Source organism: Elaeis guineensis, unplaced genomic scaffold (genome assembly GCF_000442705.2).
Source record: "Elaeis guineensis isolate ETL-2024a unplaced genomic scaffold, EG11 Super_Scaffold_1000045, whole genome shotgun sequence".
Taxonomy (NCBI): Eukaryota; Viridiplantae; Streptophyta; class Magnoliopsida; order Arecales; family Arecaceae; genus Elaeis; species Elaeis guineensis.
The window spans coordinates 1732005-1751996 of NW_027332425.1; the positions used below are offsets into that span (position 1 = coordinate 1732005).

Genomic DNA, 19992 nt, shown 5'->3' on the forward strand with positions numbered 1-19992 from the left:
CATGTAAAACAAATTTCAGATTTCTAGTTGTACATGGTGAAGATACTAACCCTAGCTACTTCTATTGAGTCCTTGATTGTCAGAGTGAATCTGCAACACTCTTTTTCTTTCACTAAGGAAAAGTGGGAATGAGAGGAATACTGGGGGTGGAGTCGGTCTAAAGCAATTAATCTACACGTAGATATATGAAACTTATTTCATTTCTAAGAATCAAGAGAAAATAATGATACATTTCCATGTTTCTTTGGTAACTGCAGTCCAGTCTGTACCAGCAGTTAATAGGCACAATTACACAGCTGAAAATAAATGCGCAATCTTCAAAGACAGAAAAGATAAGTCTGGCATTTGTATTTGGTGAATAATTTCAATTAGAGCAGCGAAACATTTTTCAAAATGCTAAAACGCTGCTTAACTTTATGCCCTGGAAGCCTAGTAATTAAAAGACCATTTTCTTGTTTTTCTTGAAAAGAAGGAATAAAGATACAGAGAAGGAAGCCTGTAAGGCTCAAAGTCAAAGGGCAAAGGTGGAGGAAACAATAGGGACCGACCAACTAGAGATTTAACTTCAAATGGCTATAAGAAATTGCCTCCTACCCCTTGTCTCATGCAAATTAGTGGTGGGACCACTACTTAATATAACTTTTTTAATAAGGGCTTCATAAAATAAACAATTACCCCATAATTTTAATAAGGACTTTAACATAGACCTCCTGGACTAACAAAAAGCCTTGATTAACCAAGTAACTAACATTGATAAAAGGCTCCATATGGCATTTGGAGTGGCAATTACCTTCTTTCTTCTTTCTCTTGTTTCCACCTTTAAGTGGTGGAAAAACGGGTAACAAACAAGGCAAAGCAAGGCATCCGGAATGCTATGAAGGCGTATCACTCGATTCGAGAGTGGTTCAGGGCTGGTTTGGAGCAAGCTGACTTTGATTTGCATTTGAACAGCTTAATCCAGGTTGGTTTGAGTGGCTCAGGTGTGGCTTCTATCCTCCTAGTGACCCACCTTGTAATGAGAGGAGCTTAGTTCGATATGAATTGAGAGTTACACACCAGACGATGTGGTTCCCTAATCCTGGATTTGCAATGATAACTTAGAAAAAGGACCAACATAGACCTCACAGACTGTTAGTTCAAAATAGTGAAAATCGATGCCATATCAACTGAGGATGGGTCTGGCACATGATTGGCCCGATGAAAGGTACCAATGAATATGCAGAGATACACCTCATACGCTTAGTGCTACCATTTTTCTGGCCTACAAAGTCTTATATTTACACATGTCAAGTGCCTTAGTCAAACTTTTTTATGTGTGATGAAGTAACATAAATAAATATCACATGATATCATATAACTCGCAACCTAAAATACATTTAAAAGATATTTTGAAATTAACAATCAAAATGGAAGTGAAATGCAACAATAGTAGCACCTAAATCTAAAGTCATTCAAATGATCACTGCTACCATTGATGATCACATACAGGGCACTAGCCTAGAACTTGTATTATGTTGTTATTGTTTTCGTATTTGATGTTGGAGATAGCATTTGCACAGAACTTATGCCATTCCTTTATATCTCACTTTTTGCAAGCAATTAATCTTTGCTGTGGAAAGATCTAAATGTTTTTGCAAGCAACTTGGAAAACAAAATGGTTTGATTATAAATATATGTGCAATCAAGTTCAATTTTCTTCTCAGATTTTTGGAATCAAAAGTAGAAACCAACAGCAATATAAATTAATCTATCAAGTTTTTTATCCAATTTTATTTTTTGAACTTTTTATAGCATGGCCTATAGTGCAAGTTCATTGCATGCACTTCCTTAAGGCATTCACCTTATTTCTGTTGGTGCAACAATTTATGCTTTTTTAATGATTTAATAACATTTTTAGCCTTATATGTTTTAAATAATCAAAAATAGATAACTAATATAGAATAAATTTTTATTAAAATGCACTCCCTATCTTAGAAAATATTGTTTAATTATCTAACACTATATGTCTTCTTAAGTTTTCTAACTTTTATAATTAATTAATTCAATAACTTCAAAAATAAAAAAATGGAAATTATATTAATTCAGATCTTTTGGATAAGATCCATGTGAGTTGTGAGGATGAGAGTGGGTGTAGGGAAGCATAATTTTTAATAAATGCTTTTATTTGGAAAGTGCTTAGGATGTGGATGTGGGTTCGAGATTCAAGGAAGGTTCCAAAGCATGTGCATTGCCATATGAAAGATACCATTTTTGACTACTGAGTTCCATGTACAAAACATATAAAGAAAAAATAACTTGACTGGTGCTGTTGGTCATTTTGATTTAAAATTTGAGATAATTTTGGGCCTCGACTTGAGTGGAATCTGCATGCACGTGAAACTAACCAATTGTAGATCAAATTTTGGTAGCACGGGTTCACTACTGGTGCAACCATGTTATCTTTTCTGAAAATTGATATTTTTATTGTTTTGGAAAAAATTAGGAAGATTAATTTTTGAAAAGAGCAATAAGCTTGAAAAAAAGCTTTTTCGTTTGGATCATAGATAAACTCTTTCTTAACAAATTATTTGAAAATCATCCTGAAGGAACATCGATTGCTTGGGTTTCTCTTGCATTTATGCAAAATATAGAATAAATTTTTATTAAAATGCAGTCCCTATCTTAGAAAAAATTGTTTAATTATCTAACACTATATGTCTTCTTAAGTTTTCTAACTTTTATAATTAATTAATTCAATAACTTCAAAAATAAAAAAATGGAAATTATATTAATTCAGATCTTTTGGATAAGCTCCATGTGCATTGCGAGGATGAGATCGAGTGTAGGGAAGCAGTATTTTTAATAAATGCTTTTATTTGGAAAGTGCTTAGGATGTGGATGTGGGTTCGTGATTCTAGGAAGGTTCCAAAGCATGTGCATTGCCATATGAAAGATACCTCTTTTGACTTCGAGCTCCATGTACAAAACATATAAAGAAAAAATAACCTGAATGGTGCTCTTGATCATTTTGATTTAAAATTTGAGATAATTTTGGGCCTTGACTCAGGTGAAATCTGCATGCACCTAAACTTACCAATTGTAGATCAAATTTTGGTAGCATAGGTTCACTACTGGTACAACCATGTTACCATTTCTGAAAATTGATATTTTTATTTTTGAAAAAAATTAGGAAGGTTATTTTTTGAAAAGAGCAATAAGCTTGAAAAAAAGCTTTTTCATTTGGATCGTAGATAAACTCTCTCTTGACAAATTATTTGAAAATCATCCTGAATGGGCATCGATTGCTTGGGTTGCTTTGCATTTACACAAAATATAGAATAAATTTTTATTAAAATGCACTCACTATCTTAGAAAATATTGTTTAATTGTCTATAACCATATGTCTTCTTAAGTTTTCTAACTTTTATAATTAATTAATTCAATAACTTCAAAAATTAAAAATGGAAATTATATTAATTCAGATCTTTTGGATAAGCTCCATGTGAGTTGTGAGGATGAGAGCGGTGTAGGGAAGCATAATTTTTAATAAATGCTTTTGCTTGGAAAGTGCTTAGCATGTGGATGTGGGTTCGAGATTCTAGGAAGGTTCCAAAGGATGTGCATTGCCATATGAAGGATACATTTTTGACTACTGAGCTCCATGTACAAAACATATAAAGAAAAAATAACCTGACTGGTGCTCTTGGTCATTTTGATTTAAAATTTGAGATAATTTTGGGTCTCGACTTAAGTGGAACCTGCATGCACCTGAAACTAACCAATTGTAGATCACATTTTGGTAGCATGGGTTCACTACTGGTGCAACCATGTTACCTTTTCTGAAAATTGATATTTTAATTTTTTGAAAAAAAAATTAGGAAGATTATTTTTTGAAAAGTGCCATAAGCTTGAAAAAAAGCTTTTCGTTTGGCTCATAGATAAACCCTTTCTTGACAAATTATTTGAAAATCATCTTGAATGGACATCCATTGCTTGGGTTGCCTTGCATTTACACAAAATTTGCTATTGGTTTTGGTGGTCAATCCAAACTCTTGAAATTTTTTAACTTTGATCTTAGATTTATATCCAAAGGTGTGAATCCAATGATCAAATAGGGATGAATCTCAAATTAATGGAGTTTTTCCCTAATTTCACTGGGAAGTTACGAGTTAGTCGGTGGTTTTGATAAAATTTAAAATATCTATAGGGAAGAAAATTACCTAGCTAGAGTGAATTTCTAGCTCAAAAAAATGGTTGTAGATTGGTTGATCTAATGTGAAAATCCTTGTGTAGCTTGTCTCTTCTTCCTCTCATTTTCACCTTCAAATAGTTGCAAGCAAGAGAGACTCACCCTTTAACCCACTTCCAAAGCGGCGCTAGTTGTATCACTTAGATCATGGAGTGGTTTAGTGTTGATTCTCTGTAAACTAACATCTATCTGCCTTAAAATTGCTTGATCCATCCTTGATTCGAGCGGTTCGAACAATTTGGTTCGAACCAAGCCTCCTTGTACTGAATTGATCCTCCAAGTACCGAGGGTCTTGGTATGGTATGTACCAATGGGTACCTAAGTTCCCATAGTTAAGAGCTGGTGCCGGAGCAGATGTGGGTGCAGATGCAAGAAAGTATATATTTTGGAAATACTTTTAGTTAGAAAGTGGTCAAGAAGTGGGATGTTACCTTAGGCAGAAGATTATGGTTACTCATAGAATTGTTAGTGCAATGTCAAAGAATGTGACATAGGAAAGGTATTAAGCAGATTTGGAAGGTATTAAGCAAGAAATGGCTGAGATTGAGGAGTAACATTAGATATTTCTGAGATAGTAGACTGTTGGAAAAGTTGATGAGATGACACTAGTGTTGAGAAGAATGATTGATTTATGCCAATCTCTTGTACCCAATATTGCTTACAAGATGGCTTTAAGCATGAAATCATGCTAAATTTTCATGAACAGTTGGAAATTCATGGTTCGATGTACTAGGCTGTTCTGCTAAGGCTGTATTATGTCGTACTGTTAGTGAACTGATTCTTGGTATGGGGACATACTAAGTGTTGGTACCATGAACCAACCTGTATTGACGGTGTACCAATATCATATTAGTACAAGTACTGAAATGGATATTGCAAATCATGGTTGTAATAGGGTTAAAATATGCTAAGACTTGGAAAAATCTAGAATATTAACTTGGAAAATATTTCATAAAAAATTGTTATCCTACACTATGTGGAGATGGCAATCTAACTCACTATAAATAGAGATCCCACAAATGCCATTTTCTGAACCCTAAACCGAGAACAACTTCTATAGAGATCCCACAAATACCTTTTTTTTTTCGAATGTTAACGACAATTACTTGGATGGAAATTTATTGATAGTTCAATGTCATAAATATAGGCAAGTGCATTATCTAGTTATAAGGTGGCCATGCTATATGAGTGGTCAAGAGACCATATATGTGGTTGATATTTTCTAGTCATTTTAAAAATAAATAAGCTACAGAAAAATCATAACAATTGCAATACTAATAACAAGTAACAATAACTACAGACTACATGTTACCCATCTCTAGTGGCAAAAATTATAATATTATTAGCAAATTAGCTTTATGAACAATCTTACTAGCAGGAATTTCCATTTAGGGTGGCATGCTTGCTCTCAAATCTCCTTGGTAACTCATTCTTGTGCCTGCTTCCTAAATGTTTTCTTATTAATTTTTTTAAGAGACCCGCTTCCCCATACCCACCCCCCTGACCTGCTTCCAGTAACTAAATCAACAATATTTACATCCAGTCTGGTCATAACCCACACTCAACCACCAACTACATCCTGCCCCCTGCTGCATAGTCTTGTGTAAAAGCAGTTTGCGTGTGTGGTTGCATAGTTCTAATTAGATGACCTATCCAGCCCTATGCAATTCAGCTGCATATTGTAATGGCGCTGCATTTAGGGTACGCTTTGTGTTCAAGTGACTAAATCCACGTAAGCAGCTACATACACCAATTTTTTTATAATACTGTCAATGTATAATGCACTTGTTGGGCATAAAATACCCTCGACCGAAGTTCTTGGCGGGGTCGACCCTCGCGAGTCTCTTCTGTTTTTCAACAACTGTTGGTGAACCCCATCACTCCGCCTGGACTCTTACGGGAGCCGGGCTCCGTCCACGAGTTCTACAGCAAGGAAGACTTCGTCCGGACTCCTACGGGAGTCGGGCTCCGTCCGCGAGTTCTACAGCAAGGAAGACTCCGCCCGGACTCCTACGGGAGCCGGGCTCCGTCCACGAGTTCTACAGCAAGGAAGACTTCGCCCGGACTCCTACGGGAGCCGGGCTCCGTCCGCGATTTCGGCAGCGAGGAAGACTTCGCCCGGACTCCTACGGGAGCCGGGCTCCGTCCGCGAGTTCTACAGCAAGGAAGACTTCGCCCGGACTCCTACGGGAGCCGGGCTCCGTCCGCGATTTCGGCAGCGAGGAAGACTTCGTCCGGAATCCTACGGGAGTCGGGCTCCGTCCGCGAGTTCTACAGCAAGGAAGACTTCGCCCGGACTCCTACGGGAGTCGGGCTCCGTTCGCGATTTCGGCAGCAAGGAAGACTTCGTCCGGACTCCTACGGGAGCCGGGCTCCGTCCGCGAGTTCTACAGCAAGGAAGACTCCGCCCGGACTCCTACGGGAGCCGGGCTCCGTCCAAAGCTTCTGCAGCAAGGAAGACTCCGCCCGGACTCCTACGGGAGCTGGGCTCCGTCCATAGTCTCTGCAGCAAAGAAGACCTCGTCCAAACTCCTACGGGTGCCGGGCCTCGCTACCGACTCCAACCGAACTTCGGTCAACAAGTCTGGATCCCCTGACAAGCCACAGTAACGGACACCACTGCTCCACTCTCTGCGGCGGACCCTGCGTAGCCTTATTACTCCCTGACAGGCCGCATTAACGGCCATGACCCTGCTCCACTCCCTGCGGCGGATTCTGTGCGAATCCCCCACTCCCTGACGAGTCACGACAGCAGACGCCGCACTAGTCTCCGTAACTGATTCCACGTGGCGAGCCACGACGATAGCCACGATCCCACTCCACTACCCTCCGCAATAAATTCCTCCTGACTCTGGGCGGCCCACTACCAGACGGTTACAGGCGTCGCTATCAATCTGTTGCCCCCTCCGTCTATAAAAGGGAAACCCCAGATACGTTATTCTATAAGCTCTCGTTTTTATCTAAAAATTTTGCTAAATTCTCCGTTCGAGCACTCCATTCTTGTTGAGGCAGAGAACTGACTTGAGCATCGGAGGGTTTTGCCGGAGCAACCCCACCTTCGGTTTAGACTTCCTTTGCAGGTCCCGGCGGCGACCGCGACTCCCTCGACTCCAGTTTCTCCGGCGCAAGCAGATTTTTGCACCAACAGGATTGGCGCTAGAGGAAGGGTCCTGAACCTCCGCAGTACCCTTGTTCTTAAAGGAGCGCTCAACGGAGCCGCCTCCGATCATCTTCTCCGGCACCTACTCCTTTCCCCCACGGGATCCTCGCCTGATGCCTTCTCGCGAAGCATCTGCGCAGTTACCCACGGCCTCCGCAGCCATATCCCAGATCCCGGTCTCGCCTTTGGTTTCTCGGGCCCCGCATTCTCCGGCTATGGTCGCCAGCATGGAGCGGTCGGACGATCGGCCTTCGACGGATTCCGCCAATACCATCTTGGGAGGATCCCGGCAGGAAACAACCAACATACCGGCTGTATCCCCCAAGCGACAAAAGACTGAAGAGCCCATAACCTTTACCGAAGAAGACACTCAGGGAGTCCAATTCCCTCATAACGATGCGGTCGTAGTTTCCTTGAATATAGCAAATTATGACGTCCGTCGCATTCTTGTCGACAATGAAAGTTCGGCCGACATCTTGTTCTACGACGCCTTTTCAAGAATGTCCACTCTTGACGGTCATCTGAGGCCGATTAGCTCCCCTTGGTAGGGTTTACCGGCGACGTCGTTCCGACGGAAGGAATAATAACTTTGACTGTGGCCGCAGGTCAATATCCAAGGCAATCTAGGGCTCTGGTGAATTTCTTGGTGGTGAAGGCGCCATCCGCCTACAATGCAATCCTCGACCGACCTGGCCTCAATGCTCTCCGAGCCGTCACATCGACCTACCATTTGAAGTTGAAGTTCCCCACCGACCAGGGGACCGGAGAGGTCCGAGGAGACCAAGCCCTGGCCAGACACTGCTACAATATAGCCTTGCAAAGAGGCGATCAATCTGACTCCTGCCCCGTCAATGGACTGGACGCTCGTGATGACCTCACCGAAGAGAGGGGTGCCCCAATCGAAGATCTGGTACCAATCCCTTTGAACGACGGGAACGCGGAGCATGTAGCAATGATCGGCTCCAACCTAGGGGAGGAGGTGCGGACGCGTCTCATTGATTTTCTACAAAAGAATGCGGACGTTTTTGCTTGGGTTCCAGCAGACATGCCGGGGATCGACACGGAAGTCATGGAGCACCATCTGGCCGTTGATCCAAAGCATCGACCGACGAAAGAGAAAATCCGAAGTCATGCTCCGGAGAGGCAGAAGGCGATAGCCGAGGAAGTGGATAAGCTCCTTAAGGCCGGATTCATTAAGGAAGTCAATTATCCTGATTGGATTTCCAACGTTGTCCTGGTCAAAAAGGCAAACGGCAAGTGGAGGATGTGCATAGACTTCAAAAAGCTGAATAAGGCCTGTCCGAAGGACAGCTATCCCCTTCCCAGAATCGATCAATTGGTGGACGCGATCTCGGGCCACGAGCTCCTCACCTTCATGGACGCGTTCTCCGGCTATAATCAAATTAGAATGGCGTCGGAAGATGAAGAAAAGACAGCTTTCATCACTAATCGTGGCCTTTACTGTTACAGGGTCATGCCTTTCGGCCTCAAGAATGCGGGCGCAACCTACCAGTGGTTGGTGAACAAAATCTTCAAAGAGCAGATCGGCCGTAACATGGAGGTCTACGTGGACGACATGCTCGTAAAAAACAAATCTTCCAGAGATCATGTCGCCGACCTCGAGGAGACCTTCGACGCTCTCCGAAAATATAGAATGAAGCTGAACCCAACTAAATGCGCTTTCAGCGTAAACTCAGGAAAGTTCTTGGGCTTCATGGTATCAGGGCGCGGGATCGAGGCCAATCCAGAGAAAATTCGCGCCATCTAGAAGATGGTCCTCCCAAAGTCGATAAAAGAGGTTCAGCGTCTCACGGGGAGGATAGCGGCCCTTAATCATTTCGTCGCAAGGTCGGTCGAACGGTGCTTGCCCTTTTTTCAAACCCTCAAGCAGCCGAAGAACTTCTGTTGGACCTCTGAGTGCCAACAGGCGTTCGAAGAATTAAGGAGCTACCTTGGATCACCCCCGCTGTTGGCAAAGCCTGAGTCTGGGGAGGAGCTATTTTTATACCTGGCGGTCTCTCCCATGGCCCTCGCGGCCGTCCTTGTCAAAGAAGAGACGAAAGTCCAGCGGCCGATCTACTATGTTAGCCGCGCGTTGAGAGACGTCGAGACCAGGTACACCAAACTAGAAAAATTGACTACGCCTTGTTGATTGCAGCCCGGAGGCTCCGATCCTACTTTCAAGGGCACACCGTGACGCTACTCACCAACCAACCAATCAAGGCGGTTTTGCACCGGACGGACACCTCTGGGAGGATGGCGAAATGGGCGATCGAGCTCACGGAATTCGACATCAACTATCGACCCAGGCCAGCAGTGAAGGCTCAAATACTGGCAGATTTCATAGTAGAGTGTACCATCCCAGAGGAGGCTGAACCTGAACAAAGCAAAGTTGACGACCTGAAGTCTCAACCAAACTCCTCCGAAGAGGAGGCCGATCCCTCTGATCGCTGTTGGGCCCTCTATGTGGACGGATCTTCCAACATGTCGGACGCTGGTGCGGGCCTGATCTTGGTCAGTCCGGAGGGAGTCATCGCGGAATACACTCTGCGTTTCGAGTTTTCCGCAACAAACAATGGAGCGGAATACGAAGCTCTGATCGCAGGACTAAGGATCGTCAGAGAACTGGGAATAAGTCAGCTCCGGGTGCACAGTGACTCTCAGCTGGTGGTGGGGCAGGTCAGCGGGAGTTACGAAGCGCGGGAGGACAGTATGGCCAAATACCTTGAGAAGGTAAAGGAGCTCACTCTCGCCTTTAGCAGCTTCAACATTAGACAGATCCCAAGGTTGGAAAATACCAGGGCTGACCTTCTCTCCAAGCTGGCGACGTCGGCTCCGACCGAATTGCCCAAAGGCGTCATCTTTGAAGTTCTAAAACACCCGAGTACAGAAGAATCGCGGCCCGTGATGGAGATTGACCACGAGCCCAGCTGGGTCGACCCACTGATAATCTATCTCAGAGATGGAGTTCTCCCCCAGGATGCGAAGAAAGCTCGGAAGCTCCGAAATCAAGCCTCCCGGTACATCCTTTATGAGGACAAATTGTACAAGAGATCATACTCCTTGCCCCTCTTGAAATGTCTCCGGTCCTCGGAAGCTGACTACGCCTTGTGGGAAGTACATGAAGGAATTTGCGGAAACCATTTGGGGGTTAGATCTTTATCCCACAAGTTGCTCCGCCAAGGATATTACTGGCCAACGATGCATCATGATTCGATTGAATATGTCAAAAAGTGTGATCGATGCTAGAGATACGCCAACGTCCAGAGACAGCCCGCCACCGAGCTCACACCCTTGAGTGCCCCATGGCCTTTTGCACAATGGGGGATGGACATACTTGGCCCCTTCCCCATGGCGTCTGGGCAAAGGAAGTTCCTCCTTGTAGCGATCGACTACTTCACCAAATGGGTTGAAGCCGAATCACTAGCGAAAATCACAGAAGCAAAAGTGCAAGATTTCGTTGGAAGTCGATCGTGTGTAGGTTCGGTCTGCCTAGAACCCTAATCACTGATAATGGACGGCAATTTGCGGGAGCAAAATTCACCGAATTCTGTGAAGATCTAAACATCTCCCACAACTTCACATCAGTAGCCCATCCCCAGGCGAACGGCGAAGCTGAGGTGACCAATAGAACCCTTTTGCAGGGGATTAAAACAAGGCTTGAAAAAGCGAAGGAAACTTGGACGGACGAATTTTATCATGTGTTGTGGGCGTATCGAACTACTCAGAGGCTACCTACGGGGGAGACCCCTTTTGCTTTAGCCTTCGGTGCGGAAGCCGTCATCCCAATCGAGCTTAAACTCCCGTCGGCACGAGTCGTGGCGTTCGACGAACATCAAAATTCACAAAGTCTTAGAGCCAACCTCGACCTGCTGGAAGAAAGACGGGAGATAGCCCAGGTTCGAATGGCAGCCTACAGACAGAAAGTCGCTCGATATTACAACGTCCAGGTCAAGAACAAAGCCTTTAGAGCGGGAGATCTAGTGCTTCGACGAGCCGCTGTCTCGCAACCTCAGGACCGGGGGAAACTCGCCTCAAACTGGAAGGACCGTATGAAGTCAAAGAAGTAGTCCGGCCCGGAACTTATTATCTTAAGGAACTCGGAGGAGCCGACCTCCCGCGACCGTGGAGCTCGGAAAACTTACGGATGTACTACCAATAACTTCATTTTAATTGAAAGTTGCATACCTGTATGTCTTTGGACAATTCAAACAAACTGTATCAGGAACGAAAGGGAAACCTCATCCCGACAACGTCGAAGGCCCGGTTCCATTTAGACCGGATGGGGGGAGAGGCCCTACAACGTCCGTATGCGCCCCCACAGCCCTGTTAGGACAGGAGGAAAACCTCGCCCTAACTTGAGCAAAGTCGAAGGCCCGGTTCTATTTAGACCGGATGGGGGGAGAGGCCTCTACAACGCCCGTATGCGCCCCCACAGCCCTGTTAGGGACAGGAGGAAAACCTCGCCCTAACTTGAGCAAAGTCGAAGGCCCGGTTCCATTTAGACCGGATGGGGGGAGAGGCCCTGCAACGCCCACGCGTGCCCCCACAGCCCTGTTAGGGACAGGAGGAAAACCTCGCCCTAACTTGAGCAAAGTCGAAGGCCCGATTCCATTTAGACCGGGTGGGGGGAGAGGCCCTGCAACGCCCACGCGCGCCCCCATAGCCCTGCTAAGGACAAGAGGAGAACCTCGCCCTAGATTGAGCGAAGTCGAAGGCCCGGACTCCTACGGGAGCCGAGCTCCGTCCGCAACTCCTACCGCAAGGACTCCGCCCGGACTCCTACGGGAGCCGGGCTCCGTCGCCAACTTCGACTGCTGATAAACTCCTTCCGGACTCCTACGGGAGCCGGACTTCGCACCTGACTTTAATTGCAGGAAGACTCCGCCGGGCTCCTACGGGAGCCGGGCTCCGTCCGCGACTCCAATCACAGGGAGATTCCGTCCGGACTCCTACGGGAGCCGGGCTTCGTCACCAACTTCAACTGCTGGTGATCTTCGTCCAGACTCCCACGGGAGCCGAACTTCGCCTACGGGAGCCGAACTCCCGTAGCCTTGCTGAAGCGGAGAAAAATTCCAAGCAAAAAGAAAAAGGAAGATGATGGACCACATCAGCCGATTGGAAAACAAACAGCGTCCAAGGTGCAGAGAATCCTATCACAGCAAGGATTGGGGCTCCCATCAGGAGTCCCAGCTTTCAAGGAAGCTTTCGACGCAAAATAGGACAACTTCCTCAGGGTGACAGAAGCTCGGACCTCCGAGCTCAAGCCCTGAGGGGGACACCAAACCCGAATGGCCCCAGGCGAGCCTGCGGCCACCGACAGAAAAAATGGGTGGATATGATGGCAACCGGGTACCTTCGAACGACGTAAAAGTCGAAAAGAGCTCGGCAAATGACAATTCAACACGGATAAAAGGACCACCGGTGACCTTAGGACGACGTCAAAAAAAAAAAAAAAAAAAAAAAAGAGGAGAAAGAAGAAGAAGGAAGTTCGACAGACAATAATTCGATGCGAGGTGCGGACGAGGTAACAAAGTCTCCTTCTCATTTTTCAACTAACAAGATGTACGTTACAAGACCTGGAGGGCCAGAAAAGAATACATTATTACAAGGCTTGAGAACACGGCTTGGAAAGGACACACCGGAGGCCGCTTCAAGCTGCAAACTTCTCTCCCCGTTTCTGTCCTTCCTAGCTGCGTTTTCTAGTGCGTGTAGCAGGCCTATCGGCTCTCGCCCCGCCTCGTTCCGCTCCATCTCCGAAGTCCCAACCCCAGGGGGAAAAGGATGGGATAGATTCCAGGGGGCAGTAAGGGCAACGGTAGCGGCGACGAAGACCTGTTTCAAGAAGAACCGGAGTCACCCTGGAGGCAGCGGTGGCGCCAGGGATATGCGCCATCACCGAATGCTCCGCGACAGCCGCCGTCCAAAATGCTTCGGCAAGGTCGGCATGCGCTACTTCCACTGCCCCCGCAACGAGCTTTACTGCCCCACCGTCGACGCCGACCGCTTCTGGTCCCTCGGCCCCGACGGCATCAAGGATCCCGCCACAACTCGTGACGACAGCTCTGCCCTCCTGACCAGTTTCACCCCGCCTTGCTACTCCGAAATTCTCGGGTAGAACACCTTTACCGGCGGTCCCCGTTATTAAACCTCTGTTGTTGAAGGAATTCTTCCTCGAGCCTCCTTTGAAACGACGGGGACCTTCAGCGGCTGCTCGATGATCGGAGAACTCACGGACCGCCGTTCTCCTCCTTGCCTTCCTCCAAGCCCTCGACATCCCCTTGAGGATGGCCTCCGGGGTGGAGGACATGGCGGGGAAACCCCTTAGGAATCGAGGGGCTGAAGACGGCAGAGACCGGCGCAGAGGACACTCGGAGTTGGCAGGGACACCAAGGGAGTGGCTGAGTAGCTAGGCTCTCAGACGGAAGAAAGGTGCCGTTCTTTTGGCGGAGTAATGCCCCGAGGGAAGGGTAGGGGGTTTAAATAGGCAGCGGATCTTAGCGCAATTATGATGGCGGACATCTTTAGTCTAACCGGTGCTTGCCACGTGTCCCGCGTGTCCCACTCGCGGCTATCGAGGATTGACTGTTCGCAAATTTCCATGGCGCGACGCTTGGGATCACATCTCGGTGGGAGTTCCGAAAAGACTCTTCGGGTCGTCATAATCGAAAAAAGGGCTCTGGCATGCGCGCATTAAATGCCGACATATCCGAAGACGGTCGCGTCTGGACGTCAGGGGGAGAACCTCGGCTGCGACAACTTCTCTGTACTTCCTTCATTCGAAATTCAAACTCGGAAGTGGGGGGACTGGTGTTGGGCATAAAATACCCTCGGCCGAAGTTCTTGGTGGGGTCGACCCTCGCGAGTCTATTCTGTTTTTCAACAGCTGTTGGTGAACCCCCGTCACTCTGCTCGGACTCCTACGGGAGTCGGGCTCCGTCCACGAGTTCTACAGCAAGGAAGACTCCGCCCGGACTCCTACGGGAGCCGGGCTCCGTCCGCGAGTTCTACAGCAAGGAAGACTCCGCCCGGACTCCTACGGGAGCTGGGCTCCGTCCGCGAGTTCTACAGCAAGGAAGACTTCGCCCGGACTCCTACGGGAGCCGGGCTCCGTCCGCGAGTTCTACAGCGAGGAAGACTTCGCCCGGACTCCTACGGGAGCCGGGCTCCGTTCGCGAGTTCTACAGCAAGGAAGACTTCGCCCGGACTCCTACGGGAGCCGGGCTCCGTCCGCGATTTCGGCAGCGAGGAAGACTTCGCCCGGACTCCTACGGGAGCCGGGCTCCGTCCGCGAGTTCTACAGCAAGGAAGACTTCGCCCGGACTCCTACGGGAGCCGGGCTCCGTCCGCGATTTCGGCAGCAAGGAAGACTTCACCCGGACTCCTACGGAGCCGGGCTCCGTCCGCGAGTTCTACAGCAAGGAAGACTCCGCCCGGACTCCTACGGGAGCCGGGCTCCGTCCACAGCTTCTGCAGCAAGGAAGACTCCGCCCGGACTCCTACGGGAGCCGGACTTCGTCCACAGTCTCTGCAGCAAAGAAGACCTCGTCCAAACTCCTACGGGTGTCGGGCCTCGCTACCGACTCCAATCGAACTTCGGTCAACAAGTTTGGATCCCCTGACAAGCCACAGTAATGGACACCACTGCTCCACTCTCTGCGGCGGACCCTGCGTAGCCCCATTACTCCCTGACAGGCCGCATTAACGGCCATGACCCTGCTCCACTCCCTGCGGCGGATTCTGTGCGAACCCCCCACTCCCTGACGAGTCACGACAGCAGACGCCGCTCCAGTCTCCGTAACTGATTCCACGTGGCGAGCCACGGCGATAGCCACGATCCCACTCCACTACCCTCCGCAATAAATTCCTCCTGACTCTGGGCGGCCCACTACCAGACGGTTACAGGCGTCGCTATCAATCTGTTGCCCCCTCCGTCTATAAAAGGGAAACCCCAGATACGTTATTCTATAAGCTCTCGTTTTTATCTAAAAACTCTGCTAAATTCTCCGTTCGAGCACTCCATTCTTGTTGAGGCAGAGAACTGACTTGAGCGTCGGAGGGTCTTGCCGGAGCAACCCCACCTCCGGTTTAGACTTCCTTTGCAGGTCCCGGCGGCGACCGCGACTCCCTCGACTCCAGCTTCTTCGGCGCAAGCGGATTTTTGCACCAACAGCACTAAAATTAATCTCTAGCTAAAAAATAAGTGAAGCTAAACTTTTATGGTCGTTAAGCCTTGATTTATCCTAAAGTTGCAATTTAGATCCAATTATTCTTTTTTCCTTTTCTTTTTTTTTGGCAGTAGACCAATTATTCTTTAGCATATACTAATTAATGGTCAGAAGAAAATAAATTGTGTAGTAGGTTAAAGATGACACATGAAAGGCATTAAGCAGCACAAAGCTGAGATGTGAGGAGAAGTGTTCCATAATGCAGAGAATAGTTTCCTGGAATGGATAATGAGATGATGTCAATGGTGAGAAGGATGACTAATTCATGCAAAGTACTTGTACTGAATGTGCTCTTGACAACCATAAGCATGAAATCTTGCTATCTTTGAGATTTTGAGTGCATGCTTAGAGAGTTGAAATATGCTAATATGCAAAAGACTTTGATTTATTATTCAAAAAAATTGTTGTTTTCAAAAAGAATATTTATTAGCTCGTATTTTATGTGGAGATGACCACTTAACTAACCATAAATAGAGGTTGGCATAGTGCATTGTTGGCTTCCTCAATAGATGATCACTTATATAAAGATCCCATACGAAAGGGTGTTCTGATGTACAAGGCTACCCACTACAAGATTTGGGGAGGGTCAGATATGCGTAGCCTTAGCTCCATCTGTGGAGAGGCTGCTTTGGTGTTTTGAATTTGTGACATGCAAGTCACAGTGGAGCAATGTTACTATTGTGCCAAGCCCTGCTCCTGTGAAACACTATTTTCCTCTTCTTGAATGTAGGTGAAAAAAAATCATGAAAAAAAGAATATAGGTAAAAAAACATATACAGAAACCCATCAGTAGGTCAATGTTGTAATTATAGGAAAATGCAATATTTGAAAAATAAACATACTTTCCAGCTAAAAAGTAAGTGCAGCTAAATTTTTATACTTATTTAAATCTTAGTGGTAGTGCTGATGGTAGGCAATAGGCATTTATAATGCACAGGGGTTGAAATTAATAAGTGGGATGAGTAATATTTATTTGAAGGATATGTATCTTCCTCAGGACAGCCAATAAATATTGTTTAATATTTATCTGATTTCACTATATATGTCAGAAAGTGACACAGTGAGTTAGTAACATGAATTTTTATCTGTGAGATAGGTAAGAAGCAGAACATTATTGAAATACATTTCCTGCTATAGTACTGTCTTTTATGAAAGAGATGATTGGATTACCTAATCATCTTGCTGGAGATTGCTGCTGATTTTCAGTTGAACTTAATAAATTTCTTCAATTTTCCATAGCCAAAGAATCACCAATTATCTCTTTCATGAGCACATTAAATGTAGGCATTTAAAGGTATATGCTGGTGTTCTGTTAATTTGATCACTTGCAAAATGATTTCTATGAACATCTTGCTTTTCCTGCATCAAAGTACATTTTTTGTTGCTTTTGATGTTTTGCAATATATGAAGGTGGAACCTACATTTCATTTAGGTATCGTGATCTTGCCTCGCCTGTCCAGGCATTTGTATGCTTTAATAGATGCAGGGAGTTAAAAATTCTTTAACTTATCGAATTTACCTCATGAGCTTTTAATGAATCTGGGACCTTTCTTACCTTGTATAATGTAAGTTTGTAACTAAGTTCAGCGAACACCAATTTCTGATTTCTGGGAGCTCCTTCCATTGGTTCCATAGAGCTCATCGACCCACGCTCCTGATTGTCCTTAAGTTCTGTAAAGGCTGCCCATCAGAATCTGAAACTCCTTTTATGAGCATCAATAATTGGTTTCTTAAAAGATTGAATTGTTTTTGTATGCTTAAAGATGCCTTTGCAAATCTAATGTGATCATTTTAGTTTTATTTTTTATTTTGTAATATGAGATGTTAATTGCATGAATATGTTTCTTTATCGTATATAATGCCCTTTGTTATGCTTTTCATGCTGTAGATATCATTGAAGAATTGCTAAGCAAGGACATGCATGTCGAAGCAGTTCACCTGGCTTGTGCTTTTGGGCTGGAGGAGAAATTTCCCCCTATCCCTTTGCTGTCTTCTGTTTTACAGAAATCAGTGCAGACTGCAAAAGAAGAACAAAGAGGACAATCACTGGTATGATCTATCTTTTTATTTTTACGGGATAAAATAAATTTTCACTTAAATTTGCAAAATTCTACCACTTTGCAACATTAGATTTTTATAAACACTATGTGCCAAACAAAGGATTTGTGTGTCATTTGTTGTATTTCTTATTGAGTTTGTCAGTGGTAGTAAGTTCTTCCATTCTTAATACTAATTTTTTGCTGTGATTTTTTTCCTTGATTTTTCACTTTCCTTTTGCATTATCATATATGATGAGAAAAGAATAATTTGTGATGAACTTCAATATCTTTGTAAAGAATAGCTTGTGATGACTTCAATATCTTTGGGGTAACTTAAGAACCCCCTATTTGTAAAATGTATGATGCATGTAAAATTTAATGTAAAGAGTGACAAAGAACCAGAACGTTTAATAAATACTGTCTAATTATGTAAAAAACAAGAATACATACAAAGCTTAGAGTCAATTTTATTTATGTATCTTACTCTTAGGGCTCTGTTTAGTCTCGAGAGAAGTAAGAGAGAAGGTTATACTGGGGGGAACCCTATGTTCTTATGTTTTTTGGATGGAAAAAAAAATGTATGTATTGCTGGGGGACAGTCTTTTATCTTTTAATTTCAATCAAAGAATAGAAATTTGCCAAATTTACATTGTTCAGTTGAATTATTCTTCCATTCTTTATTTTCTGGCAAGCACACAAAGCCCAAGTTCCTGCCTCGAGGATAAAAATAACTGTAAGGTTTAGGAAATTTTCATGGCTGTAGATCGAATTGTAGATGTATATGGGTCTGTAAACATTTCTCTGCATATCACAACACCATCTAGGATGTTGTTTGGTTCCTTTCTGCAAAATGAAATTTTGATGTTCTATGAATTCCTTTGGAACCCTCGGTCACTGAAGCTGAGGTATCACCACGGAATGCCAGATCAGATCTGGTAATGTAATGTTTATATCTCACTTTAATGATATGTATGGGAGCTTTCTGGTGACATTATATGTAACGGTTTTATGCAGGAAGTAGCCAATAAAAAGCAGTTAGCAGTGCTGAAATCAGTAGTTAAATGTGTGGAGAATAACAAGCTCGATCCCTCTGAGATTGCTAGTTTTAATTTATATCAGAAAATTGCTACTTTAGAAAAAGATATTGCAAAAGGTAAGCAGCACTTGAAAAATAAAATCTTCAAGCGAAAGGCTGAGGAGGTTGGATCCTTGAACCAACCAGAAACACAAGCTAAACGTCCTTGGCCTTCTCCAGCAGAAGCATCTCCTGGGGTTCCCCCTCGTCTACCTATGCAAACTCAGGTGCAGAGGAGTCCCACACTATCTGATACTAGCGGTTTATACAATGGCCTTATCCGGCAAAGCATGTATGATGGTGGATTCATGGGGTCGCATTATAGAAGTGGCATGGAAATACTGACAGGAGGTGTGCATGGTTCAGGAGTTGGCAGTAGTCTTGAACCTTCTTCTGCAGCAGATGGTGCTGGATTAACCCTAGGAAACAATGTGGGGTCATACGCAAACATCACTGGAGGTTCCTATGGGCGGCATCAGGATGGAGCACCTGATGAAAGATCCGATGCACAGGGCTATTCAGGTTTTGCACCTTCAGCAGGCTGGATGGATCCATCAGCAGCTGCAGCGCAAAGTTTATTTCAACCACAGGCTTCATCCCTTGGCACTGAAACGAGGAGCTCAGGCTCTAATCTGTATCGCTTTGCAGATATTGTTTTGAAGCGCGAGTCAGACTACAACCCCAGCAAAAGCAACACTATGCCCAGTACCACCAACCCTGGCTATTACTCGTCTTACCTGAGCTGAGAAAGTGCTTATTTTTGCTATTTATTTTCTTGTAATGCTTAAACAATTAGTTGAATCTTCTAGCTGGATGCTCATCATATCAAAAGATCAGTTGCAATATCAATTGACTCCTGTTAAATCCCCAGGTCGGTTGTCATTTTCTTAGACATGGTTTGCTGAATATTTAGGCTGTTCTTCAGTTATATGTAAATTTTGGTCTCTTAGTCATCTGAGAGAGATTATGAGCAACTAGCTATACCCTGTCAAGATGTCCCAACTAGAGCGGTCAAGGATCGGCACTTACTTTTTGTTCCCTGTGAAAATAATCGAAGTTATATATATATATATATACACACACACACACACTTTCTTTCTATATTATATTGCATGCTGCTTTGCTCCTTTTGTATAACCGTGGTAAACTTCGTCTCCTGCGCATGAAATTACTCCTATCATAATCATGCATCTGCTGCATCCTTCTCTGGTCTTCCTTATATTGATGTTATCAAAGCACCATATGGTAATGAGGAAATGGAA

General features: G+C 44.9%; 1 protein-coding gene across 1 annotated transcript in view; it reads left to right on the plus strand.

Moving 5' to 3' along the window:
- LOC105036144 (protein FRIGIDA) overlaps positions 1 to 19600 on the plus strand; it is a 21156-nt gene extending 1556 nt beyond the window's left edge. Inside the window, 2 exon segments of the mRNA XM_010911890.4 lie at positions 17505 to 17665; positions 18670 to 19600. Coding sequence (XP_010910192.2) covers positions 17505 to 17665; positions 18670 to 19476 — 968 coding nt within the window. The 3' untranslated portion in view covers positions 19477 to 19600.
- The last annotated feature ends 392 nt before the right edge of the window (positions 19601 to 19992 follow it).